At 38.2% G+C, this 27801-nt stretch overlaps 2 protein-coding genes across 7 annotated transcripts; one reads left to right on the top strand and one right to left on the bottom strand.

Annotated features, from left to right (window-relative positions):
• Positions 1–656: 656 nt before the first annotated feature.
• LOC117306754 (coiled-coil domain-containing protein 77-like) lies at positions 657–10451 on the top strand. Of its 3 annotated transcripts, none has more exons than XM_033791239.1 (10): positions 657–742; positions 2974–3271; positions 3807–3970; positions 4253–4374; positions 4863–4964; positions 5280–5526; positions 6171–6390; positions 6783–6908; positions 7351–7503; positions 8412–10451. In XM_033791239.1, exons 2-10 carry the CDS (start codon positions 3041–3043, stop codon positions 8556–8558), a joined length of 1512 nt encoding a protein of 503 aa, XP_033647130.1. In that variant the 5' UTR covers positions 657–742; positions 2974–3040; the 3' UTR covers positions 8559–10451. The 3 variants fall into 3 exon arrangements, with proteins under 3 accessions (XP_033647130.1, XP_033647132.1, XP_033647133.1); XM_033791241.1 differs by lacking the exon at positions 657–742 and adding an exon at positions 779–964; XM_033791242.1 differs by lacking the exon at positions 657–742 and adding an exon at positions 1782–1818.
• Positions 10452–13810: 3359 nt separating this feature from the next.
• Positions 13811–26384, bottom strand: LOC117307124 (IQ motif and SEC7 domain-containing protein 1-like). Of its 4 annotated transcripts, none has more exons than XM_033791787.1 (11): positions 26276–26384; positions 25662–25836; positions 24975–25114; positions 24124–24243; positions 23180–23276; positions 22522–22674; positions 21030–21062; positions 17305–17505; positions 16778–16824; positions 15956–15981; positions 13811–14662 (listed from the first exon to the last, which is right to left on the bottom strand). In XM_033791787.1, the coding sequence occupies exons 1-11, from the start codon at positions 26372–26374 to the stop codon at positions 14494–14496; spliced, it is 1260 nt and encodes a 419-aa protein (XP_033647678.1). In that variant the 5' UTR covers positions 26375–26384; the 3' UTR covers positions 13811–14493. The 4 variants fall into 4 exon arrangements, with proteins under 4 accessions (XP_033647678.1, XP_033647676.1, XP_033647679.1 ...); XM_033791785.1 differs by lacking the exon at positions 21030–21062 and adding an exon at positions 20163–20234; XM_033791788.1 differs by lacking the exons at positions 15956–15981; positions 21030–21062 and adding an exon at positions 20163–20234.
• Positions 26385–27801: the final 1417 nt, after the last annotated feature.

Genomic DNA, 27801 nt, shown 5'->3' with positions numbered 1-27801 from the left:
CCCTTGCAATTCTAGAGCAGTGTCTTACCAACTAGACTACAGAGGTTGCCCGGCAGCTAGAGGCAGGAGACCAGGAATTCGGGCCATTTTATGCTTTTAGTAGTGGATAAACCTGAGACAAAACTGACGCAGTAATAATTTCATTCTGATAATTCTGATACTACCTTTTAATAGGCATTAGGCCTTCACCATAAAGCCAATGCGTATCACAGCCAACGGCAATGGCTTGAATTAGCTCGGTGCTGACTGAGGTATAAAGGAGCAATATCAGAATAATTAGCAATGGTTGTGTTAAGCGATTTCAAATGCTAGCCATTCTATATTGTATTATGTGATCGGTTTTGGGTTCAAAAGAGAGCCACCGAAGAAAGCTTGATCAACATCCAAAATGACTGAAATGGAGCACATGTTCGAAGTACGGGTTTTAGCTGTTTGCTAAATAATAGTATACTCTGCTTAACAGCTTTAAGAAATTGGGCAAAATGTATAATAAACAAGCAAACATTACAAACAATCAAACACCCCAAACAACCCCCCCCAAAAAAAAAAAATAATAATAATAATAAACCCACCCCACAAAGTCATCTCCCTGTACTGCATGTGTTCTAAGGTCTATAGCTGTAAGAGCGAGAGAGGGCGCTAAATTTGAAAATTATTTTGTGACGATCGTCGTCCATCAAATTATGTCAAAGTGTTTGATTATCTGCTGCTGCTGCTGTCTATCGTCCGTCTAAATTGAAAGGTTGGTTGGTTCATAGAGTAAGGACAGAGACCTTACTCTATGGTTGGTTCGGTATTTTATTTCATTAACTTCGGCCACTTCGAAAACTTAAGCTAGTGGGCTCGACTTTTTGACAATTTAAAGCGAACTACCGATGAATGAGCATTCTCTCGCCGTTAATTAAATCATCACTCCAAAAATCCAACCCAACTCTATCCTGGGCATGGTGTCATGTGTTTTCAGGTAGGATAACAGGAAAACTGTTCACAATCAAAAACTAATTTTTTTTTTTCAAATCATCTATCAAATTTTAACACTTACACTTCATGGTGTGTTGAAATTTTTAAATTTGTGGTTTTACGTTGCGAGAGACAGTCTTCCATTAATAATAATACTAGTAATACACTAATAGTGCTTATGCATGCACGACATTGGAGCAACGTCATTTGTTTTCACACCTTTCATTGGTTGGTATTTTATTGAATATTCAGAAGCTAGTATGACGTGCAAAATCAATCAAAAATAATATTCAATTACTACTTAACAAATTTAATTACATTTTTGTCCCAAGGCATTATTGCTGCTATATTAGAATCCAGAGATATCATAAGGCATGAAAGTAAAACTCCCCCCCCCCTTGAAGCACACACATTTCATAACAATCCGTTTCCCCCCATTTCAGACCAGTAATGTTTGGTTTCAGGAGATGAGAAACCAATCTATGATATGTTCTCTTTAATGTAGACTTAATATTTATTATGCTTATCGGAATTTATTACAGTATGCAGTAAATCAAAAAAAAATTGTTGTTGTCATTTTCACTTCACTTTTTCCCCATATTGGCACACCATAGAATCCCAAATAGTAACCACCTCACGTGATCCATCTAGTGACTAAAGCAGCATGACACTCAATCTAGCAGATAGTAATTTTGTTTTGAACTTTCGAGGTTGGATTATCTTTGACTCATTTGAATGTTGGCATAATAATGCACTAGTGATTAGTTCCAAAAATCAATCATTTTATAAATGTTTGAGCATAACCAACGACAGGAAACTTTATTCTCAGCATGATAAAGCCTGATGAAAATACAGACTGTGAGTAAACTGCATAGCTTCTGTCACCGGTGCAGCTTGCACAATCTCGCGGTAAACGGGAATCAAGTTGGGGACCGAAAACATATGAGGGTCGATAACGTATGACGCTACGATACTATCCTACTACTAGTACTGTATCAGATACTAGACTACAACTTGAATTACAAAAAAACTAACCAACAAGAAAAAGTATATAATTGTAACACTGCCCAGTCACTGTCAGTGACTGTCAGTAGACAAAATAGTTTTATACATGACCCACGGCCACAGTGTATTAATTATATCAATATAGCCTATAGACCCGAGAGGGCACTGTTCGTGTCGCAAACGAGGCAGACTTTGCCTGTAATGCGTAGAGTAAACACAATTGCAAAGTACATGTACGGACCAAGTTCTGAGTTTGTATGTTTAAAAAAAAAAACAGGTGCATTGCTGCTGAATGCAGAAAAACACTTTTTGAAATGTACCAACTCACGACTTGGACGTACATGTACTTTACACGTGTGTTTACTATACGCATTGCAGGCAAACAAAAGGGGTAGGCGGAGTCAGCCCCCCAAACAACTTTATATATTTTGTAAACATATAAATCGTGACAAACAATTCCTAAAAAAATTGTTTTATTGTTCGTAAGCATATACTCTTATGTTTGAAAGAAAACAAATTATATTTCCAGGTGACTTTAAGGTTTATTAGGCCTATTGATTTATCATATATGATAAATAGAGCAAAGAATTAGGAACGAGCTCTTACTTAGTACTTAAAAACCAATGTCTGACTGTTGTAGACCCAACATACATTTACTGTTTACAATTATTGTAAAGTGGTCATCAAATTCAAAAGGAACACACAACAGTCCACCATACCGAGAATCAGATAAAGTACATTGTAACACCTAACAGCTGTCCTTAGCTGTCGCTTTGTATCGTAAATTGGGTGTCATCCCTGGCTACGACCAACGTACAAGGCAGTTAACTCAGTTAACTGGCAACTCAAACAAAGATATTGACAAAAAAGGGAGATCGCCAACATAATAGGGCTAGAAAGCTCAGTTGGTAGAGCGCCAGCCAGTTCTCTGGTCAACCCCAAATCGTAAAGTAAATGAAAATACTGTATGCTTTAAACTCTTGACAAACTCAAATTCTGTTTTTATAGGCCCTAACAGCTGGTGAACTGAGTTAAATTTTTCAACAAACAAAAAAGCAACCATCACCCGAGAACCATGACGGCGGAGCGATCCGGACACGTTTCCTTCAAAGTCCAAGACGACAAAATCAATGACGAAGATGATGATGTCGCCATGGATATACCATCGGTGAATAAGCGGCTTGGACAGCTGCGTCCATCCAGAGAACTTTTGGAGTATTATCGGAAGAAGATAGCTGAGTTTGATGGGGAGCATGAGGACATGCTGAGTAGACTTGAACAGTACAAGATGACCTATGAACAGCAGGTAATAACAATTATACTAGTTTGTTATAAAGCGCTTAATCCAGCAAGGTATGTGGAGAGCTATAGTTTGAAGTATGAGACGTGTGTATTGCTTGAAAAATGTGTTTGGGTACTTTTCGTAACACAACACAATGTCCACTGATTTACATTAAACTTACACAGTTTGAAGATAATGATCGTAGAAAGCTTCCCATAAAATATTACTTGCTGAGTGAGGTGCTGTAGTTTTTGAGAAATAAAATGAGTGAAATAATGTCAAAACAATTTTTTTTCTCAGTTTTAGCATGTATGGAATTTACCAATCATTGAGTGAGCCGATAATCATCATATCAAGATCTAGACCAGGAACTTTGCAGAGGACACCACAGAAAGCACAGGGCAGTAGGACACCTTGGCAATTGCTCTGGGTGCTGTGGGTTATTTTGAGGCCAGTTGTCCATCATTTTCAAAGTCAAAATGAACACAGAGCAATTGACTCCCAAAAAGGTGGAAATGGAGACCCCTATTGTTCAATGTTTTTGTTTCTTCCACCACAGCACAAGTTGGAGTGGGAACTAAGACAGCGTGAAGAAGAGATTGCAGAGTTACAGAAGGCCCTGAGTGATATGCAAGTGTACCTCTTCCAAGAGAGGGACCACGTCCTAAGACTCTTTGCTGAGAACGACCGACTCAAGATACAGGAACTTGAGGACAGAAAGAGGTGAGTACATGGGGGGGGGGGGGGTAGGTTAAGATTATTGTGGTAACCCTCCGGGGTCCAATTTTATGGCTTTGCTTTCCGTAAGCAAAAAAATTAGCGCCTATGGAAGCAGATATTCTGCACTTGTGTCAAGCATAGTTCATGAGCAAGCATGGAATTTTTGCTTGTGCACTTGCGTGCTCCACCCTACTATTCATTACTTACAATAAATTATACATTAGTGCAGTTGCATCGTAAACCATGAAGTGATTATTATAATTTTGTATTTTCCCCCTCTCTCAGAATCCAGCATCTGCTGTCACTTTCAGGCCCAGCAGGTCCTGAAGTAACCTACTTCCATAAAGAGCCTCCTGCAAGAGCCATTGTCAAACAGAAACACCCACAGAAGAGATACCCAAACACAGGTCAAAAAACCTTACCACAACTTGTCATTCTTCTCTGTACTTGGTCTGAGTGGCCCAAAGAAATCATCAAGGCAGCTGCCAAGTGGCTCGCTGATCTTGATGTAAAATTATTAAAAGGGTTTCAATACTTTTTGTAATACAAGACAGAATGTCCACAGACTTTATTAAACTTACACGGTTTGAAGATAGTTGTAGTAGAAATAATTTATCAAAATGTTACTTGCTGAGGTAGTGTCGTTTTTGAGAAATGAGTAAAGCAATGTTACGATAATATTTTTTGTCTCAGGAGACAACACTTATTTTAGCATGTACAATGTATTTAAATACTGATACATAATTTTTTAAGAAATGGTGCCGCAATTCATTCACACAGTAACTCTTGCAACAGTGCACTGTGAAGTTAGTATCTTTATTTTAAACTAACTTCATCTCATTCCTTCCAAGAGAAACCAGGAGATATGGGTTTTAATTTTTTTTTTTTTCATCAGAAAATGAAAAATTGGGTTTAAAAGCTGAAGTGCCCCTCAGGCCTCAGGGCAACAGGGCGAGGAGAGAGGCCCAGGATAGGTTAGCTGCTAAGTCGACCACAGGTAAATATTTCAGGGGCAGGTTGTTGTGCTTGCCCTCATTAAAATATTCTGGGCCCAATTTCATAAAGCTGCTCATCGGTAAGCAAATTGTTGTGCTTTACCGTAGCAGACAAAATAAGCACAAAGATAAGCATAAATGTATTTCACCATGATTGATCAAGTTAGCAGAAAATTTCTAGGCGCACATACAGGATTAATTGTAGGGTTTGTGAAATCCGCTGCAGGGGTACTTTTGTTGGAAACGCTTTGACCTGCCCTTTGGGTGGATAAAGCACTTCATAAAAGCGGATTATTATTATTATTATTTTCATATAGCTAAACAGCGTCCGTACAGTGCCAAACCAAAAGCTGTCCCCTCGGACGCCACAAACAACGCCGATCATCAGGCAGATGCAGAGATCCTGATGCTACAGATAGAAGCCTTACAGTCCCAGATGAAGGAGCAAACGGAGGCAGCTAGAGAGCAGACGGAATCATTGATGGAGGATCGGAGAGTTCGCATCGAAGAGATGCAGACGATCATCGAGAGGGATCGCAGCAAGATACAGTCCCTCAATGAAAAGTTAGTCCCAACAACTCGAAGATCTTGACTCAAAATAGATGTGAAATTTCAGCAAGATTCAGTCCTTAAATAAAAGTCAATCCCAACAACTCGGAAATCTTGACACAAAATAGATGTGAAATTTCAGTAAGGAAAAGTCAGTCCAAAAAACTCAAAGATCTTGACTCAAAATAGATGTGAAATTTCAGCATGATTCAGTGGTTAAATAAAAGTCAGTTCCAACCGTAGCATTTAAGAGCACCAGATTCAAACTCTGGTGTTTCTGCTCAGCAGAGTGTGGGTTCGAGTCCCAGTCGTGAAACCTCTGTCCTTAAGCAGACACTTAATATCATGCCTCGTCCTTCGGAAGGGATGTAAAGCCGTTGGTCCCATGTGGTGTGTAACACACGTAAAAGAACCAAGTGCACTTATCGAAAAGAGAAGGGGTTCACCCCGGTGTTCTTGGTTTGATTGTCAGCATATTGCGCCACTGTAAACCATTACATGGTGCTATAAACAATTTGGTCTCATAATTCAGATGTAGTCCCACACTGTATGGTACAGTGCAGGAATGTCACTGAGTGAAGGATATGAGCCCTATATAAGAAACCACTATAATTACTTTTACTATTATTATAAAAGAAAGTATACGATTGCCTGCCTAGATTACACCGCACACAACTGATGTTATACGACAGCACCAAAGACTACTTGGAGCTAAAGTATGAAGGGCGGTCTCACGAGAGAGGATGGATGGCCGAGAAGGACCATCTACTCCAAGAACTTGACCACTGTAAGGAGCAGCTGAACGTCTCGAAAGACGATGTCCTGGTCATCTCGGATCATGTCGTGGAGCAGCACCAGACGCAGAACATGGAAATAGAGGTACAGTTTACAGCCAAGAGCGCTTTAAAGGGTTTGGGTACTTTTTGTACGACAAAAACACAATGTCCACAGATGAACATGTACATTAAACTTACACAGTTTGAAGATAATGAAGGTAGAAAGCTTCCCTTACAATAATACTTGCTAAGGTGCTGTAGTTTTTGAGAAATGATTAAAAGAATGTTACGAAAATAATGTTCATCTCAGTCGGTAGACTTCCCTGAAAACATTGCTCTGTGATTTTCACTTTTTTTCTTAAAAAAATGACATCTAATGAAGTTGAAACTCTACAGGTAAATAAGATCACATCTTCAATCACATTGAGTAGGGATTCATGTCATGGCCAAGATCGTTTTAATTAAATGAGTTTTACTTTTGTTATTTCTCATCAGTCATTAGAGAACCAGGTACAGCAGGCTCAGAAGCTAGCGGACATGTATCGTGAGCAGGTAATCGGACTTGAGGATGAACTGGCCCGCATCAGGGAGAGAGATGACGTCAGTAAAGACGCTTACAAGGTGGGTAACATCACTTAGAAAGTTCGGCTGTTAACTTTTAGTCAAGCAGTCAAGGCGGCCGCTACCCATGCTTTGAATATTAAACACTTAATGGAATCAGATTGATGTGTCATGCTGTAATTATTATGTCGTCATCTTGATTCAAAGACTGTAAGCACACCAGTGGCAGAATTGTTATTGTCAACAGTGATGCTAATAGATGTTAAATTTGCATCACAGTCAAAGAATATCAATTGGTATTACCCTAACTGGGTTCTGTGACAAAAATCACAGACATTTTGCAAGAGTGGGATTTGAACCCAAAACTTTTGCTTTTCTGGAGCAGATGTCTTACTAACTAGACCACCAAGAGATTGCCCTGTAGCTAGAACCGGGGCCAGCTTGGATGAGAATATTTGTTGGTTTTTACCCATACACCGATGTTGTACATTATCATTAACAGGACAAGGTTGCCAAGCTTGCCAAGCGACTTCACCTGATGAACCAACGGTATGAGGCACTGGAGAAGAGACGCAATCTGGAGATTGAAGGCTTCAAGAACGATACTCGAATCCTTAGGACTCGCCTCAAGGAAGTGGAAAAGCAACTTTATAAGGTAATAATAATAATAGAAGAACACTTAAGATGCGCCAGTATCCATCACAAGTGATGCTCATGGCGCAAGGAGGGAAACATGTACATGTATATCTAGTCAAAAGCAGCAGTGAAAAGTGGGTTTAAAAAGCCTCTTTGAACTTTATGAATAGATGACATGTTACCGATATTAAGAGGCAGATTATTCCAAAGTAGAGGACCAGCATGAGAAAACGCCCCGTCTCTTCAATTGTTGTGGGTTTGGAGAACAACCAGTAATAAAGAAGTTGATTATCTAAGACATCTTGAAGGATTTTAGCGGGCAACGATCAACCTAGAGACAAAAACAAATGTTTACGAAAAAAATGTGTAAACGTTGTGGCCATGTGCACAGTACTAAGGTTTGCTTTTTTTAAAAGCTGTGCGGGTGAAAGAAAACATTGCTTGAAGATTTCATTAGTTAAGAAAAAATAGCAGGGAGCCAGTCACAAGTGGCGTGTCTTACTACGTAGTTGACCAGACCCAAGATCTGGTGTTGTTAGCCGCAAAGTGTGGGTTCAATACCCGGTCATGTGCTCTTGAGCAAGGCACTCAACCATAATTGCTTTGTAAAAAGTTGGAAAGGTACATGTAGTGCATTCTACTCTACCAGCTAGGGTAGTGGCAGGGAGCCAGTCACAAATTGGCGTGTCGTGACCAAGCGGTCTAGTTAACGGGACCCAAGGTCTGGTGGTGTTTGCAGCAAAGTGTGGGTTCAATACCTCTTAGCTAGTGGATGATACCCATGCCTACATCTTTACTGTGAAAGACTGGAACGGGTTGCCCTGTTTCAGCCCCAAGAGTTTTGATTTCTGTTAAGCAAGACTGGTTAGTTCAAAGAAAAACATTGGGAAAAATAAAGTCACTTGTCACTTCCTATGTTTTATTCAGGTAACTGTCGGCGTGGGAGAAGATGGCGACATGTTCATGCTTCATGACGTTCATCAGACGACCAAACGATCAAAGAAAATGCAGAGCGAACTTCACCAACTAAAGGCCCTCATATACGGCATGGAAACAGACCTTAGACACTTGTGATGACCCTTGCACATAAACACTGCCCTCTAGTGGTGAACAATAGACAGGTCTAATGAGTCTGGCCAGGCCAGTTTAAACTGTTCCAACCTTGACACTCGATGCTTTGTTTTTTGGATGAGGAGAGTCCTTCCTTTCGATAGCAAACAGAGCCTAATTTCATGTCTGCGCTTACGGCCAATTGATTCACATGCTTTACAGAGCACTGCAAGCATAGAAAAGGCTTTTCAAACACCGTCATGTGAAATACATTTGTACAGGATTGGCACTAAACAGTGTGATAACGAGAGATTCCTTAAACACGCCTTGAAATAACCATAAGCACCCATAGCAATGCCCTTTTCAAAGTTCCAATATAAATTTACATTTTCGACACAGAAGTGCCCCATTACCAGAGGGAAATTTATGTGCCCCATCTGATGACTTGGCTCTCACATGCACAAGGGCTGCTTTGGTATAAAAAAAGGCCAAGGAAGTTGTTTTATCCATCTTTAAACAAAATACATGAATCATTTTGATGTAGTTTAGACATGCTTGTTGATGAAATTTTGTAATAAGTTTTTACACCTGAGGGTATTAAAAAAAAAACGTTTTGTAAATAAAAAAATGTAGCTTTTATAAACCAATTCAAATCTTTTCTTGTACTTTTTACCATATCTTTTTTGTACATAAAAATAACCATGATTATAGAAGATGTTAAGCAAGATGTTAAGCTTTGCATTGTGTGAAAAGTAAGACGAAACTACTAAGAAAGAACCTATCAATCCACTTCCATTTGGTTTAGGGTGCTAAGATATTTAGCTTCAGATTTTGATGACCTACAACAAAAAAGACACACTGCCACAAAGCAATATTATGTAACTCTCTTTCTGTGTTATTCCACGCCGAGTCCAATGAACATTACATACTAGTATTAGATACATACATAAATCTTATATAACATGCACTCTGTTGGGAACAGACAGCCCCTCATGTGTCGACACCAATTGTACAATACTAAACAATCACTCTGCTACCTGGCAACTCGGGTTGATCGTCTCAACCCTAGCCTTTTGTCAAGGCCCTTCGTGGCGTAAGCAGCAAAGCGACTGGAACAGTCGCTTTGGATCGCAGCTCTCCAAGCCACGAAAGCCTTGACACAAGGCCATCTCAACCCCAGCTCACCCTCAACATAAGAGCTACTGATACAAAACTGTAAAATGAATGCTATACATTAGTCTGGCCCCAGGGCCCACATTGTGACACTGGTGACCCTATCATACATGAGTCCTCATTCAAAGGGTTAGCACCAAACCATGGGGCCAATGCTTAAGGCTTTTGGCCAATAGCCTTTTTGAGGTACGGCAAATTCCCTAAAACCTATAAGTGTTGTGTCCACCATTTCTCAAAATGGTTTCCTGAAGTGGGTATCCACACTTGTGGAAATAAAATGCCAACCCCGATGATGGATGCTTAAACAAAGTGCAGAATTTCTGCTACTCTTAATGTGTCCAAATGCTTTTACACTTTCAACCCAAAAGCGTGTGCTAATGTACACTGAACAGTGCATGCGTAACAATATATCAAAATGTGTCAGAATTTGAGAATTTTTTTAATTCTTCATAAAATAGGTCTATAAACAGAGTGATAAAAGTTATTATTACAAATTACCGCTTTTTTACCATCCCTTGGGAAACCAACACAAAAACTTCCCTTAATGCAAATAGAAAATATCGTCTCATGTCTTCTCCACACACTGTTTTGTTTTATTTATTAAATTGTCACAATTTTTCTTCCGAGTCGTTCCCTGAAATAAATGGTGCGAAAAAGTTGGCAAGTAATATTCTTTGGGATTCTTCACTCCTCTTCCAACTCTAGCGTGTAGTTGGTGTGGAAGACAGGGTGGAATAGAAATGCCTTGCATGAACTATTAAATGCTCCTTACGCACATACCACCATGAAATTTCAAACCAAAATATCTAGATACAAATTAACTAGTGTGTTTTATGTACAATTGCTTTGGCTGCATATCTTCAGAGACGCTTTTGCAAAAAAAGCGACCTCAAATTTATATTTTACACAGGTTTTTTTTTAAGTTACAGGGTGTTGCATTTATACTACAGACAACAAGTCATTTTTACTGGAAAGCAGTTTTGCCAGGGTGAACTTTCAAATCTCTTCAAACAATACAATGTTTGCCAAAACTTTCTTATAACATTTTTTCATAGTTTGCTATGTATAGTATTAAAATATTTTAGAAGTATTTTGGGTATTTAGTAGTATTTATTTGTATATTTTTATAGTCTGTACAAGGGAAGTAAGGACTTAAAATGGCTTCTGTGTAATAGGTTAGTTTAAGAGAGGGTTATCTATGTAGTATACATTATACATCGGTGAATCTTAATGATGAGATATCAACAAATCCACACCATATAGCTGGCGCCAGTCACATCAACCTAATCTTCAAGACAATTTGGCTGGTATAACCTGTTCCTGCTTAGCAAGTTTATTATGCGCCATGTTTATCCTGTTTCTGCATTTCACTTTATACTTCAAACCACACTAACCCAACGATTGAGCATCACTAATTTTGTCTTAACATATTGACCAAATCGACTACCTTTATTATATACAAGGCCAGGAATTACAGGCAGTCCACAGAGGCCATGGCCTCCGTTGCCCCTGGTCTTGGCCTTGGTGCCCTTCAAAAGTTTCCCATAGACCTTAACATGTTTAAAATGAAATTCCAGGCCTGATATACTGGGGCCAGTTTCAAGGGGGTTGTAAAGCACATAAATTTGCTTAGCTTAGAAAGGGTTGCTTAGTAAATACAGGGAACCAACCAAATTGCCATAGTGCTGTGTACTGTTTAACTGGTTCCTGGCTACACTCATAAGCAAACCAAGCGAAGTGGCTAAACATTTTCAATGCTAAATCTCTATCATATTGGGCTTGTTATGTGGTAGACAAACTCATTTTTATTCAGAGGGAAGTTATTACTAACAATAGCTGGCAAGTTTTCTTATTCACAAAATAAGTTAAGTCATGCCAAAACCAGGAACTTCTTTGCAAAACTCAAACCTGGGTTTTTGCTGGAATCCGTATCCTGGTCGAGCCTGGTTTTGATGGCCAAATCAACCATTGATTGTTGTCTAAATTCATGAGGTGTTTAACTACGAACAAAATTCACTGAAACCATTTTATCTTCACGACAAACTTAGCGCGCAACTTAAAAAGCGCAAATCTGTTACAACAGCGCAAATTGCTGAGTGTGACACCGACCGTGCATGGGGTTATTATCACACTGTTGTTGCCATAAGCTATTGCAGAAGGATTGTGAGCACCATATTTAATATGGAGAAGTGCATGCCCTTCTAAACTACCTACCTTCAAAACCAAATAGCGCATTAATTTTAAATCAAGTTCCCAAGTGCCTTCCATCATGTCCATTTCAGCTCACAGACCACTACCTCAATTATGTCCTTTAACCAAATAGTTTTTAAATTTCTGTTTTTGAAAGCTCTTCAAATTCCCCCCTCTTTTTTTTAATTTAAAAATTGCACAAATTCTTTTCTGAAAAATGTAAATGAAACAAAAAGATAAAATAATAAAATAATAGGATTTAAATGTTTTTTCTTTTAATAATTTTGTTCATATATACAGTTGCATAGCTTTATGATGAACCAAAGTTTTCTTCTTCCGTTTTCAAAATTCAAAAATTAATAAAATTAAACGAAAAATGAGCAAGAAATATTCACAAATTTTATACCACTTGGCAAATAATAATAATAATCTAAATACCCTTATTTATAATTCTATGAAGACCACTTTCTTTTTGTTACTAAAGAATCTTTTTATTATTTTTAACTTAAAGAACCATGTTCAGTGAAATTATATACCCCTTACACGTATTTCACACATATTTCTTTGATATTTAAGATCATTTTATGATCCATTTAACACATCAAATGCTGCGCCAAACTAAATGTGTGAAGAATCCACAGCCAGATGTGAAGACAAATGGGAAAACATGTAGAAACTATAAACCATTGAATCATTTGTACAATATGACAGTTTCTTCTATAAAAGATAAGAAAAAGGGAAAGCCATTTTCGGACTAATTTTTTTTTGCAAAAATGGTGCATCTTCAATTTATAATACATGTAGTATAATAAATATTGGTAATCACAGCAAACATTCCACAGAGTGGGCTACTTAGACCACTACAAGGGAAACGTACAAAGGGAATCTTTTAAGCTTGGCCACAATTGCAAATAATTATTGTACCGAAGAGGGAAACCTTCAATGAGAAAGAAAAATGGCTTCAACTTTTTTCTTCTACAAATTTGTTTGGCAGGTTCAGTTTGTAGCAAGGAGCTTACACTGTGGCAACTTGTCTTCGCTTTTTCATTACTTTTGCTTCAACAATATAAAACAAAATAATGCACAAAACTTGACTTGACAAAAAAATGGCACTGATACAAAAAACACAAGTTGAATCTCAGACCACATTGTGGCTATCTAATGTACATTATGTTACCAAGAATAACTTGGTGTGAGTTGATGTTGGGGAAGAAGTCTTAAACTGTGCTTTTAGAAGCAATTCTAACATAAAACAAATCAGAAAGTTACAACTAACTCTTGTTATATGGTCAGTACTACAAGAGACTTATTACATTATTATTCACAAATTTGTGGGGAAACGGTGAAAAAAATACCCATTATTCTGGACATAATGGCCGGCAACCCAATATCTTGAGCATCTTATGTACTTCATGCTTAGAAAGTAACTGTGCTTAGCAGAGTACGTAGCTGTGCTTAGCAGAGTACGTAACTGTGCTTAACAGAGTACGTAACTGTGCTTAACAGAGTACGTAACTGTGCTTAGCAAAGTACATGTACAATGGAACTGGCTCTCGGCGAGTGTAGAAAGTTAATCACATGATGCGTTCAATAACTGAAGAACCATTGTAATTAAAAATGTCAAAGATGATCCTCCAAGAGCAGGTGCTGAGGAGAGCTTGAATTTATGCAAAGCGCCCTCTTGTGGTGAGTGTTGTGATCCAACCAGGCAGCGAAAGCACCATGTGGTTTAGCCTGCTGACGTCACACTTCGAGGCTCGTGAATAACACCAGAGACCGGCATCAAAAACCGGCATGTAGTTTAACCTTTGACCTCAGTCATTTCACATAGAGATACGCAGTCAAATTCTATTGCGGACTTGACAGTAATGTACTGTTTGGGCAGCTAGCTCATGTCACTGCACGTTTATCAACATGATATCATTGTATCCAATGGAATCACTGGATCTAGCGGTGGGGACCTGTCTTTATTCTTGCGGATAAAGACAAGGGCCCAGTCTACATGTGGTTGTGTTTTACTTCATATCCCCTACAGTACAAGTTGAGCCAGTGCCCATCCACATTACAATACAATGTACATGTACATAATCATATATGTACATTATATCTTTCCATGTCCCAGCTGAGCAAAATTTGAACAACTGCGCCCTTGTGTGGCTGTTATAAGAGTCGGAGTCACCAGAATCACAGTTTAATTACAGGTATTTTTAATTTCCTCAAAATGATCTCTGTCTGCCGCCATCTAGTGGCAAGGTGAAGCCCATCAGTGACAACGGAAACGCTGCTTGCATATTGCGTGCATGTTAATCAAACAACACATTTCGTTTACAGGGTCCATTGCCGTGACGGAAGTAATTAACAGCGTTAAAAAATGGTGCACTTTGAGGGGTGCTCCCCCTTAAAAAAAAAACCACTCCTCTACTCTTGATGCATAGACCCAAAGTGTTGGTTTCTCTGTGCGTCTTTCACACGATTGTCAAAATAACACAGCTCATTTACAAGGTCCATTGCCTTGGTGGAAGTAGTTAAAAGCGTTCACTCAGAGGGGTGCTCCCCCTAAAAAAAACATTATGCATAGACCCAGAGTGATGGTCTTTCACACGAGTGTGGAAAAGGAGTCATCATGACTCTGCTGGCTCGTTGCCTGCGGCACTGAGATCGAGGGTGGGCTGGATGACTTTGTTGCGGGCACTGAAGACGCTTGTGAGGGGGCTGCCGTTTCTGTTTTTTCTTGGGAGGGGCATTGTGGCGTTGATATCCAGGGTCTGATGGAAGAGATAAGAGATATTAACGATAATTTTAAAATCTTCATCAATCACAGTTTTTCTATACCAAACTGAATTTAATAATAATTATAATGCACTTATAATGCGCCATCTATCTAGTGTACAAGATCCTATTCCTAGGCGCAGACAAAAATAAAATAAAATAACCAACAACAAAAACGTTGAAATTAAAAGAAATAGAGACAGAAACAACTTTAGTATTTGAGAAATAAAACAAATGAAATATAAATGACTCATACATTATACACCTACTCATAGGTGTTTACTACTTATTACACATAAACTAATGAAAACAATAAAACTATTTGATATTAGGTTTATTAACTAAGTTAAAGACATCATACCACTAGATACGTCCTAAGAATGATAATAAAATAAAACAAATTATGGCAAATTTGTTTGCCAGAACATGGAAAGATTGGGATCCTAGAAGCTTTCTTCAGAATCAGGGAGAGTTGGCACTCTTCTACATTGGTTAACTAGGTGAGACAAAAAAACATGGTGGACAGAGCAAACCCTGATTTGACCCTAACACACGTGCATGAGTATTTAGAAAGAGTACAGGGTTTTGCTAAAATCGTTGGAATTGAAAACTTCAAGGGCAATACACTGAGGAAACTAATACATGCATGAAGAGTAAGAAAACAGGAGTCCAAGTACATGTAGGATTAGACGGACAGTTACTATGTGGGAAAAACGAAAGAGACTCATTACAGTTATTCGGAAGAGGAAAGTTTCCTTGTGACTACACAGGATGCATTTCATGTGTCAAATTAAAAAAAAGACATGACTGTTTAATGCACGCACTATAAGTACTGGTGTAAAAGACACATTGGGCGTCACAAATCACAAACATAGAAAGGATTGAACACACAATTCAGAGATAAAGGTTACAAAGATTCATGAAGGAAACACTACAAGGTATTTATATTTGCAAAATTTAACAGTTGTGAACAGAACTCCTTAGGAGTCATTGAATGAAGCCAAACGGCCCTCAGAAACCAGGACGGCAACCTAATCTAAAGTAGCCAATCACATCATGAGGCAACTCATTATTTAATGAATATGCATCAGATACATGTTTCTCTTCATCACAACTGGTTGTTTTTCATATGTATGATCAACAGATGTATTTGTGGTCTACATGATGGGAGGGAAGTGGGAGCCCCGACCCCAAACTATCGGTTGACGGTTTACTACTACTAGCTACTACCAGACAGTTACAGTCATCATGAGAACCATGCATTCAAAACGGAGACAGCTTCAACTCACACAGCCACAATGCGTGTGACGGCCCACTATACGACGGGATATGAATAAAGGTTGTGTGCAAAGAGGGGGGAAAAAGACACAATGTGCTTTACATCAATCTCTCAAGAAATCCAGCAAAGATTTGTCTGCTTAGTGTTTCATCGCAACTGGTTTCAGGTGTTTAAGTTTGAAATCCTCTAACTCTTGGTTATCAGTTTTCCAGTGAGGTAACCAACCATTTTAAACCTTTGCTAATGTTTGTGCATTGCGGGACAGAACATAACTCTGTACATTTGCATATTGTGTAGATGCATTTATACACACACAGCTTTGTTGCACTGTGAGGATATTCAAATGTTCTGTACACATAAGGGAAATTCAATTCTACAACACTGTAAATAAGACTGTGTGGACGTGTCAGTCCATAACACTGTGCGGACATGTGTTCGTCCACATAGTGTTGCAAGCAACTGCATTAATGATTATGTGGACCTCTTTTGTTCTCGATACAAGATAAAGCAGTGGTTGCCCATGCACAAAAATGGAGTTGCACATTCCAATAAGATGTGTATAGTAATGTAATAAGTGTCTCTATAAAATCAGTGCATGGTTTTGCATCGGATATAAAGAACATTAATTTGATTAATAAGAAAAACAATATTTCCCTCCATTCACATAATGTCTTTTCACTCCCTTCAAACAATAGCATTAAAGGCTAATCAAGATCAAGACTTCCAGAGAGTTCAATCCTGAAAACTTTAAGAAAGTGACCTCCTCCAATGCCATGAAAGCTATGTAATATTAATGGCAATAAGAGTAAGAGGAAACTTGTTGTTTACGTACCACTCCACTGTCCAGAGAGCTCGCACTATTTCTGTGATTTTTCTTGGCTGTAAAAAGAAACAAATGTCAAACAATTAATCAAGGATCCGATAGCCTGGAGTAAATCTTAATACAAGAAAGAATAAGTAGAGAAGCAAAAATCCTGTGCCACAAAACATATTCTTTTGTAATTCTCCTTTGCTACAGGTTTATAGAATTATAAAAATGTATTTGTTTCAAAACCCAGGTTCCCCAAAGCACATCACAACAACACAAGGAAGAACTTGCAATCTCAAGGTTGTGGGTTCGAATCCACCAAGCTAACCGCTGGTTCCACAATGACTAGAATAAGTATTGTTGTCTAGTTACTGAATCACAATTATTGACCGAATGTTTTTATAAGTGGGTTGGGAGAGCTTGGTGTTTACATCCCCTTGTGGGAGTTTGCAACGGGAAGATCATCAAAACAAACAAACAAACAAACAAACAAACAAACAAACAAACAAACAAACAAATAAACAAACAAACAAACAAACAAACAAACTTACAAGCTGCTTCCTTGAGATCCATCAGTGAGTTAGAAAGCGCACTTCTCTTCAAACTTCCGGTATCCGCGGCTTGAGGAGCCAGAGAATCCATACTGCCGCTAAGATTCTGCGTACTAGCAAAACTCTCCGTGTCGAGACCCAGCCCAGAGTCTGCTGTGCTTGCTTGGCTTTTACGGACAATCTTCTGTCTCTCCAGCTCGGCTGTTGGTCAGAAATAATCGTTTAAGTTTGTTAATAGTTGCTCAAAAAACTCTTCATGTTTTCTTTGATTTAATGTTTCCCTTGTTTATAACTGATTTGTACTACATCTATCTACAGGGCAATCTCAGTGGTCTAGTTGGTATGACATTGCTCTAAAATTGCAAAGGTCATGGGTTTGAGCCCAACAAGAGTAATATGCCTGTGATTTTTGTACACAGAGCTCAGGGAAGTACTGAGTATACAGTGCTATGCTAACACACATCGGTGTATCTGGGTAAAAACTAAAGAAAATTTCCCTTCTGTATAAACGGACAAAAGACACAATTTTTCTAGCTAAAAACCAAACCAAAACACACAATATTTTACAAATTATCTTAACGATAACAAAGTCACTTCTCAATTAGTGAAACATGAAATACAAAACTATTGTTAGAAACAATTACAACTTTTGCCAAGTATATTATTGCTGTATTGTTTATCATTTTTATGAATAAATATCAATCAAAGGGACAAAGAAGAACCATTAAAAGCAGTTACTGCAAAATATTAATTAGCTAAACGAGGACGAAGATTATTCAGAGCAGGGTGAGCCCCATGCATAAGCTAGTGCATTGAGCTGATACATGTCAATTGCGGGCCGTTACAGACAAATTTCAGGCCGATAAAAAAAATGTTGTATCATGTTTTTGGATAAAACAGTGTCGGACCCAACTGCTTAGGGGTGGTTGGTGTGGCCATTTCTGACCGTTTGTGCTCGACTTCATCGACATGACCTTAACAACAGTCTGATAATAAAAAAATAACCAGTTGGCTGCTGGAAATATTATGTTCCAAATGCCTAGATCAAAAGATGCTAAACTCAAAATGCGTGCAGGTTGGCAGGTCTGCAGCTGTCGCTGAAGAGTTGTATTTCTGGAAAAGGGGGTGTGTAAATTTTATATAAAAAAAAATATATAAAAAAAATGCAGAGTAAAAAAAGCAGAATGTCTGCAAAAGATTGACACAAATGCATGCACTTTGACTCCACAGTGTTATACTTGTACAATGGTTATATATCTAGACCACAATGTTACAATCCTTGTTTAACACTCAACATTGACATTTGATATTAACACGTATGTAAGTGGTTATTTTTCTGCATAATAAGGCGTTGAAGTGAAGCACGTTCTTAGCAACACCCTAAGCAACAGCTGTAGCTGTAGCCACCAAATCAGATACGGCCTTACATTATAGTAGAAAGTAATATTCCCCATTCATTTAAATCATTTAAACCAACCCAGAACTTGAAAGCACAATAGTCAGGCTCTTTGATGTAGAATAATAATCAGTTATAATGACTGCAGGTACAAGCGGGGAACATGTCAAGGATGACATTAGGTCATCAGACATTTTTTTGTTCAATTTAACATCCATCTTCTCGGGGTGCTGACCCAAAAGAAGGTTAACAGATAAACTGGTTAAAGAAAAACATTGCTACAGAAGCAGCCAGATAAAAGGAAACATACATAAAAGCTTGAGAAAGAAAGTAAACAAATAAAGTTGGTAACATTGAAAATAATATCTGCTATTGCATATGAAAAAGATACAACAAGAACAAAACATTTAAAGTACAAAGATTATAGCGACAGAGATTTTTTTGAAGAACTTAAGCATAAAAGTGTGAGAAAGAAAGAAATAAACAAAGTTGCCAACATTTGAAAATAATATCTACTATTGCACATGAAAAGGATACAACAAGAAATCAAAAACAAAATACAAAATAAGAGTGAGAGAAATTTCTTTTTAGAACTTCAACATTAAAAGTGCAGTGCATCCAAAATAAGAATCATTGATGCATGCAGAGCTCAGCTGGTGGATGAAAAGATGCCATAAAAAGAGTCCATAAAATCAAACTTATTTGTTGGTGTTAAATTTACCAATTGGAAGGCTTTCAAACACTAGGTGGCAGCAGATGTATAACAAATTCCTGAATTCGTACCCTTAATTCTGGGTATGCGCACATTTCAAAGAACAAAGGATGTAAGCCTGGTTCATAATTCAAAATTAATTTTGATGTTACATGCCTGTTTTTGCAGCGAATTTTTTGCAAGTGTTGAACACACCTCAACTGTTGTGAATTTATCGTTGTGAATTTGTGACCTCAAAATTCATATTGCATTCGCAGGGAGTATGAACCGGGCTTTACTTGCCAAATCTGCTGTTGCCCGACATTCCTGAAAAGTGTACCACTAATCCCCTACGCCATCTTGCAAGGAGCGGATTTCCAGTCTCAAGTTTACATCCCTTCGGTAATATCTAAGGTTCAAAGCTGCAGGCCCCATTCCAGCTCCAGAGAGAGTGTGTTTTATTTGGCATTCAAATTGAGCAGGAAAGTGCAGAGCAAATGATTCAGGGTATTAATCTTGTAATGTTTTCTGTTAGGATGCATTTGAGAAGGACAATACTTAGCTTCATTAGCAAGGACGTCTTATATACCCAAAATAAAAACCTGAATTTGTTTTCACTGATGGTGAACATAATTCTGATGTTTGTCTAAGGTAAATTTGTTTTTCTATTGCTTAAGAAATGATGGTTGGTGATGATTGTATGAGCTCAGCTTTTTTGCCTTTTATAAAAATTTCAAAAAAGTTATATGATGAATTGATCAACTTGTTTACATTTGTACGGTTGAGTTGTGAACATGCTCATTTGTTTCTTGTACTGTCGGTTGATCTTCAAAAGAGTGATGTCTGAAAAAGGACCATTACAAAATAAACAATAATATTTTCATTTAAGTTGGACAGCAAGAAACCCTTAAATTACTTTACACACTCTGAAATCTATGTCCAGTGAATTAAACGCATAAGAATAATTCTTGGATTCAACAGACAACAGAAGGAATTTAACATTGCCTATTATGAAAAACTTGAGTTTGTTTCAGCCGTTATAATGCCCTCCACCTAATTAATTATTCTGAGATTTTTGAGACTGGAGCGACAAAAGACTTCAGACATTGATAGGTGCACATCACAAAGCCAAGCATGCATAAAAGGAATGGTACGACATTGGTTTTCTGCAGGAGTCCATGCATTGAAACACTCCTAGTAAAGTGTTAAAAATAATTCATACAGATGAAACAATTCCCTCACATACATTGTATGTCAAGAAAACATCACATAGATTCTCACATGAGTATAATGTAGGGCCTATATATTTTCTTGTCCAAATCTCTTACTAATTGACTCGTTAAGAGTTTACAAATCAAACTTGTTGATTTTTCTAAAGAATGAAATCAACATTTCAGACTGGACCATATCGTAGTAGTTCCAATTTTTCCTCACCAAGCAATCTTTGAGATCCCTTTCTATCTCCCCCCTTAATCACCAGAACTATACCACGTCCTTTTTTAACAGAAACACTGAATAATTTGTGTGCACAAACAACAATAACAACAACAAAAGAGAACCACAACTTTCTCTCCACTCACAACACATCAGTATTGAACACAACCGCCACGTTTTTGTTTTTGTCTGGCTCATACGTACCTTCCCACGGGCACATTTCCCTTGGGGGATAAACTAAAGGAGCATGACGATGAAGGGAAGGGGGGTAAAACAAATGCAAAATAACTCTTAATCATAACCAGGGAACTTTCTTCAAATCAAAGCAAGATGAGATGTGGATGCAGTCCGATGCCTGTCCAACGCAGGCCTGTTTGCTTCGTTTTTGAAAGGCATTTCCTCCTTGGTAAAGGGCACCCTATGAGGAAATTGTAAATTTCTACTGGAGCATTTCAAGGGGCACCAAGGCAATGACCAGGGGGAATGGAGGCTATCGTAAGTGTCAGGCCTGCTAACAAAATCATGCTGTGTAAAAATAAAGTAACCGAGAGAGAAAGTCAAGCACAAGAGCAGGTTTGCAGTCATACTGTGCATAGTCTATCAGCTGACATCAGTTGCAATAGAAACCCATCATGAAACACCCAGGATTTTAAATTATACAGCTAGATGAAGAAGGTTTCAATCCTACTTGTGATCACAAACAATAGACAAGTTTTTAAGATAATAGAGGAAGACATTCAAGATAGAGGCGTTTCTCGGACGCTTGCAGGGTTTGCCGTTACTTTTTCAGAAACTAGCTGAGAAAATTGAGTGACTAGTTTGAGTTGTGCTGAACAGAATAAGGTGACCAACCAAACTACCAGGGCACATGTAGAACTTGTGACAGGTATCCTGCTCATTTCTGCTCAGCAGAAAATTGTTCAGCAATGTTCTGCTCAGCAGCAACACTAAGAAACCGGAGCTTGGTTTGATGTATTTTGGTGATATTGTAATTTAGTTGTAAGAAGACATGGAATGTTCAAATTAGTTGAAAGTAATGTGTTGAACCTTAATGACATCAAATTATGATGTTAGAAGAGGGTCTAACAGGCATGAAATTTGGTCGTTTGAAGAAAGTAGGAATATTTTATTAAGTAAAGGACCGACATACACATAGTACAGGCTCAAATACAAATTTCAGGCTAGCTAATCATAATCATTCAGATTTTTCCAAAGGCAAACAAAAATTGGGAAATAGACTTAAGTATGAAACATATCATGCCTGGATCTAAAGATGGGTTTGGAGTTCAACATGCTAATGAGAACCAAGTTTTTAGTCTGTGACTGATGGTTACAGAAATTAAAAGATGGGATAGATTTAGTACCAAGTCCAGTCAATGTGTCTACTATGTATCATTAGCTGTTTGTGAACTAATCAAGCAGTTTTTATTTTTAGTTTCTTTAATTTAAGAAAACGATCCTGCACCACCACCATGGAAGGTTGCTATGCCTGGCTTACAGTAGATATACTATCACAACACAGTTCCACCTAAGAATGTTCACAGTGTACCATAAAAAGTGTTGAAGATTTGACTTGCCATTTCTCCCTTCTACCCAAACATCAGATCCTGAAACAGGACAAGTTTGTTAAATTTTCTCCACTGCTCTTCTCCGATAATTTTAAAAACTTTTAAAACTAGTTTTTTTTTGTACTGACCTCCTATTCTGATGTCCTCCATCTCATTAACCTCTTGGACGGTCTCCCTCAAGTCGGACACAAACCTAGCCTTCTCCTCCTGTGAGTTGGCGCAGAACGTGATCAGCGTTCGGTTGTTCATGGCGGCTACCAGTCTAATCCCGTGAGGATAATCTGCATGGATTAGATAAGGGATTGTCAAAGGGATTCCATCAGAATATGAACAAAACCCAAGAAAACAACAAACATGAGTATTAACAGTTAATTTTTAAGGTGTTGTTCTCCACAATGTACACAGTGTAGGTAGGGTAAAAACATGCACCTCAATGTTGCCATGTAGAAATACATTAGGACTGAGTTCGGGCAGTGTGTTCTTGGCTAAGTGCATTGTTCTCATGCCTGAACGGTGAGTTCACGACCCAGAAACAATGCACACGGAACAAGATCACACACCACCTTTCAGCAGGGATCAGTCCAGAACAACACTGTACAAAATGGCGCCACATCACCATCGTTTGGGTGGAAGATACGTACATGAACAGCATTGTGTTCTTGAGCATCTAAAGACACACCGCCCGAACTCATTCATGAGCATTAGGTGTCATAGAACTCAATGGTTAAATGGTTATATGGCGGGGCGGGGGGGGGGGGGGGGGGGCGGCTTTTTTAAGGTACTTACGCTGAGAGGAGAAGTCTAAAACACAGGCCGCATGAAGAGGAAATGCTTTCTTGAAGCCGTATATACTACCGGTCTTCTTCTTGTAGATTTTAGTTATCTAGAGAGAGAAAAAGAGAGAAGTTTATTTAATTGCTTGGTGGTGAGGTTAGCGTCTATGAACAGGTTTTGATATGGAGTAAGTTTTTATGCGCATCAGTCGGTTCCTGGTAAGGCTTTAGTGTGAAAAAGCCCATTAAACCGACTGCTTTTTTGGGGGGACTTTGCATATACTTGAGTAAATATACAAACATATGACAATACACACCATAAGAGTGTTTTTGAAGTGGTAAATTTGCATAGGAACTAACAAAATTATAGTGTTACACACAATTAATGCATCCTTGAAGAAGAGTAAATTTGCAAAGAAATAAGTAATTCTCATACATGGAAATACACATCATGAACATATCATTGAAGATGAACAAGTTTGCATACATTCATTAAACAGAAATACAAAATGTACACACCATGAGCATATCATTAAAGATGTATACAAATCATTAAAAATAACACAAATTAGGATAACATAAATTTGGATCCATTCGTTAAAATTACATCAACAATGAAATACACACACCATGAGCACAATCAAAATACATTGTAAGCACAAAAAGTACACACCAAGAGCATGTTGTTGAAGAAATCAACATCAATACGAAATAGTACAAGAGCACATCGTTGAAGATGAATAAATTTGAATAATATTCATTAAAATCAGCATCAATACAAAAAATACACACCAAGAGCAAATTGTTGAAGATGGACAAATTTGAATATTCATCAAAATCTACATCAATACAAAAAATACACACAGAGCACTCTGTTGAAGATGAAGGAAAAACACACTTCATAGGCATATCATTGAAGAAGAATAAATTTGCATACATTAATTAAAATCAACATACCATGAGCATATCATTGAAGAGGAATACATGTCTTTGATGTTTCTTATCTTTCTTGGTCGGGTCGTAGACCTCTGATAGACTGCAGTCACGGACCAGACGCCGATGGGACTCTGCAAGGATCTATGGGAAGATGGTGGGAGGAGAGAATAATCGGTGCGGAATTAAGGCAAGACAAATTGGAAGTTAGGAGCCGAGTCTTGTTTCTGTATCTTAGATGTAGGTAAATGAAACAAGGGAAAGGAGGATGGCTGAAATTGGACAGGAATGAGGACTTGTTCGGCATTTTCTTATTAGAGGGAGGATAACGTAGGGATGGGAGGGCTGAAATAGGATGGGAGGTAGATTAACATTTGTCTCTTAGGGTCATGTCACATGAGGCAATTTACAGGCAACTAACTAGTTCCAGGCAATCTCAATGAAGAACAGGTATGTACATTCAAATGTTAACATATTATTCTTGAGAAACTGCAAAAAATAATAATAACAACAACAATAGTGGCCATTCATAATGCGCCATGTCTGTCTTAAAGACAATCCTGGCGCAGGAGAGATACAAAAGCAAGTTGACAACGAGTTACAAAGATTTAAGAACAAAAATTAGTTTTCAATTGAGTTTTGTAGCTGGTATACGTGTAAGCATTGACTTGTCGAAGATTTAAATAGTTAATGGTCCGATGTTTCAACCATATCTGAGTCTTTCTTGAAGTCTGCATGTAGATGAGAAACTGAAGACATTGTTTGAACATTATTGTACATTATTTATGTACTGCCAAAGCGGTCCTGTGGGATGCCTCGTGTGTCAAGGCCCTTATAATTATAATTAAGATTTTAAATTTCAGTAAGCAACGTACCGGTCGATTGCCGCTGATGTTTTGCTCCAACTTGAAGACGATACTGGTATGATCCTCTCCTGGTTGGAATGGATGCACCTGGATACGATTGTAGATACCCACTAGGAGATCATGATCTACGTCATGTCCATCATCGATACCTGCAATCATCAACCACAATCAAAACATCTTTATAAACATACATTCAGTCATGATATTTGTTACTTGAAAAAAACAAGTATAACCGGTATTTTATAGACCCCATGCATAACCCGAAACGCTACAGGGCGCTGAGCTCACTCGCACACTTTTACGCACAAAGAACAGCTTATCATTTGCCTCCTTTGACCCCAGTGAGGGCGCTTTTTGATCCCAGTGAGGCCGCTTTTTGAGCACGCGAGTCACATGCAATGGGTCTACTAAATGTACACGTACATGTAGGCTCTAATGGACCTTTCAGGCCTTATTAATAACACATTTTCTGAATATTCCAAGAGCCAAACCAAAAAAGGAAAATTACGAAACTGGTTTTTGCTAACAAAACAGTTGCTGGTAGTGATGTAATCCACCATATACATAAACTGACAAACCTATAGAAGTTTGAGATCGATCGGCCATCTGGGACACAAGAAAATAGTGGGGAAAAAAACGAGTAAACATGCATGACATCGATTAAAAATATCATAATTGTTGTCCCTGATTTCTTACCACTGAGATTTCGGATGAATTCGTGGATCTTCATCCGCCTCTCCGTTTTCTGATTGGGGCTGTGGAGATCAGTGTTCAGCATGATGATTGCAAACGCCAAGATGAAGATAGTATCTGGTTTCCAGAACATCCTCGCTACATCACCATTGCAGATGCAGTAGCGCTGGGCAAAAGCCTGCCGTTGCAAAAAACAGAAAGATGTGTTTTGTGAAATTCTTCTTCAGTATTTTGGGGTTTTTTGGGGGGGGAGGGTGCTAAAAAGGGCCATTAACAATTTATTAGATATTTATAAAAATAAAAATAAATTATCAAAAATTGGGTGATTTTCAAATTTGTCATTTAGAACAGTGACAGATCGGTCTAGTTTTAGGGAACTTTCTGCAGAATCAGGGAGAGGTGGCCTCTCACGAACAACGCTTCCAAAGTTATCTGGCCTCTCACTGTAGCACAAGGCCCAATTTCATAGAGCTGCCTTAACAGATTAAGTTATGTTAAACAGAATATGGTCACCTGCCCAAATGCCATTTTGCCAATAAAATCTGTGATGGGTATCCTGCTTACTTTGTTTTGCTTTGCAGAAAATTGTCCAGGAGAGGGTCACTTTTACTACTTACCTCCATGAGTCTCTCGATCTTCTGCGCCTCCCCGGGAAGACGGAATGCCGTCTGGAACTTCCTCAAAGCGTCATCAATGGACATGTCTCGGAAATTCATCTCATCGACATAACACCTGCAAGACAAGATGTAGAGAGAGGGAAGGGAGGCAAAAAGGAGAGATGAAAGGTGATTATTGAGAGATATCATGTTAACACACAGCATCTTGTAGATGTTTTATAATGAAAATATTACAAAATGTTGCCTGGAACAACACCCTCAACTTGAAAAAAGATTATTGTTACTATTATAAACGTCCACCTCTTTGTTTTCTTCCTTTTAAGTGAATCACCTATATATAACATCCTGATGATTACATTTACAGTTATTATCATTATTACTATTATTTAATTAAATTTATTAGTTTTATTGACTAGATACTTATATGTTTATTAATATTTGTTTTTACTTTTGGTTTCAGAGGGAGTTGGATTTGGGACAGGGTTTTTGTTTCAACAACAGAAACTTATAATAAGCAAAAATAAGCAGCAGCTTTAATTTAAAGACATTAAGGAAGCTGCTGCTTTCAACATACAGAATAAACACCGGGAAGTTTTTAGAGTCAGATTATTATAGGACCCTTTTCAAAACCACAGCTTTGGTTTGGATTCTGCTTCAGGCTCGCCCTCTCATCTGAAGTCCTGAGAGCGCATACACAAAGCACGCACAATTTTCAAAACAACCGCGAGGCCAAGCTACCCTGAGCCAAATCTGGAGCCGAAAGCCGTGGATTCGGAAGGGCCTTAGGATTCTGGAATAAATGACAGAAAAACCTGGCCGGATATTGGAACCAATTACATCATGCCCTGTTTAATTGTACTACAAGCTATTAATCAATCTTGCGGTTTACCTACTACTATAACTGGACATTACTAATCAATCACAGCCCACTAAGCACACCCAATTTCATCCCCAAAAATAAACACTGACTCTTTTATTTATTCAATCAGTTAGAATGGTCTATTTTTATTTATGCGTAGTTGGTGGCAAGAATCACTTAATCTTTTAGTAGGTCACAGGAAGGAAGTTGTACTCAACCTTGTAAAATGGAACACAAAACCAACCTTGGATTTCTATCAACAATAACGATTGATGACTGAAATGTCCGGTATTTGTATTTCCAGCGATGACATTTTGTTTTGGCGATTTTAAGCGGGGGTGTATGAGAACTGACTCTGTGAAAATCACCAGGCAGAGTGTTTGGCCGACCACCAAGCACTCTGTTCATCATTTCCAGAAACAGTTGCTAAAGAGATCCTTATGGATTATGTTTTACACATGAACGCCAAAAGCAATCAATTAGGGCAGCCCCTGGTTTTTCTGAGTTCAGTCGGACTTTCAACTCCCTTGATAAGGGTTCCGTGACACTTGAGCCGTTTGGTGTGAGACAAATTGATAACATTTACTTGCCGGACGAATTAAGTTGTCCAGAATTAATCTGATCGAAGAAATCAATCAAAAAGTTGATTTCATTCGAACAAAAGCTG

This window comes from Asterias rubens, chromosome 2 (assembly GCF_902459465.1).
Source record: "Asterias rubens chromosome 2, eAstRub1.3, whole genome shotgun sequence".
NCBI classification, from domain to species: Eukaryota; Metazoa; Echinodermata; class Asteroidea; order Forcipulatida; family Asteriidae; genus Asterias; species Asterias rubens.
The sequence above is the reverse complement of the archived record's forward strand: the minus strand, read 5'-3'. Positions and strand labels throughout refer to the sequence as shown.

Coding starts and splice junctions, on each gene's coding strand:
- LOC117306754 (XM_033791239.1), top strand. CDS start 3,041: ATGACGGCGGAGCGATCCGGACACGTTTCCTTCAAAGTCCAAGACGAC. Junction 3,272..3,806: donor AGATGACCTATGAACAGCAG/GTAATAACAATT, acceptor CTTCCACCACAG/CACAAGTTGGAGTGGGAACT. Junction 4,965..5,279: donor AGCTGCTAAGTCGACCACAG/GTAAATATTTCA, acceptor ATTTTCATATAG/CTAAACAGCGTCCGTACAGT.
- LOC117307124 (XM_033791785.1), bottom strand. CDS start 26,374: ATGAATTTCCGAGACATGTCCATTGATGACGCTTTGAGGAAGTTCCAG. Junction 25,837..26,275: donor AGATCGAGAGACTCATGGAG/GTAAGTAGTAAA, acceptor TTGCAACGGCAG/GCTTTTGCCCAGCGCTACTG. Junction 15,982..16,777: donor GCTCTCTGGACAGTGGAGTG/GTACGTAAACAA, acceptor CCCGTCGTATAG/TGGGCCGTCACACGCATTGT.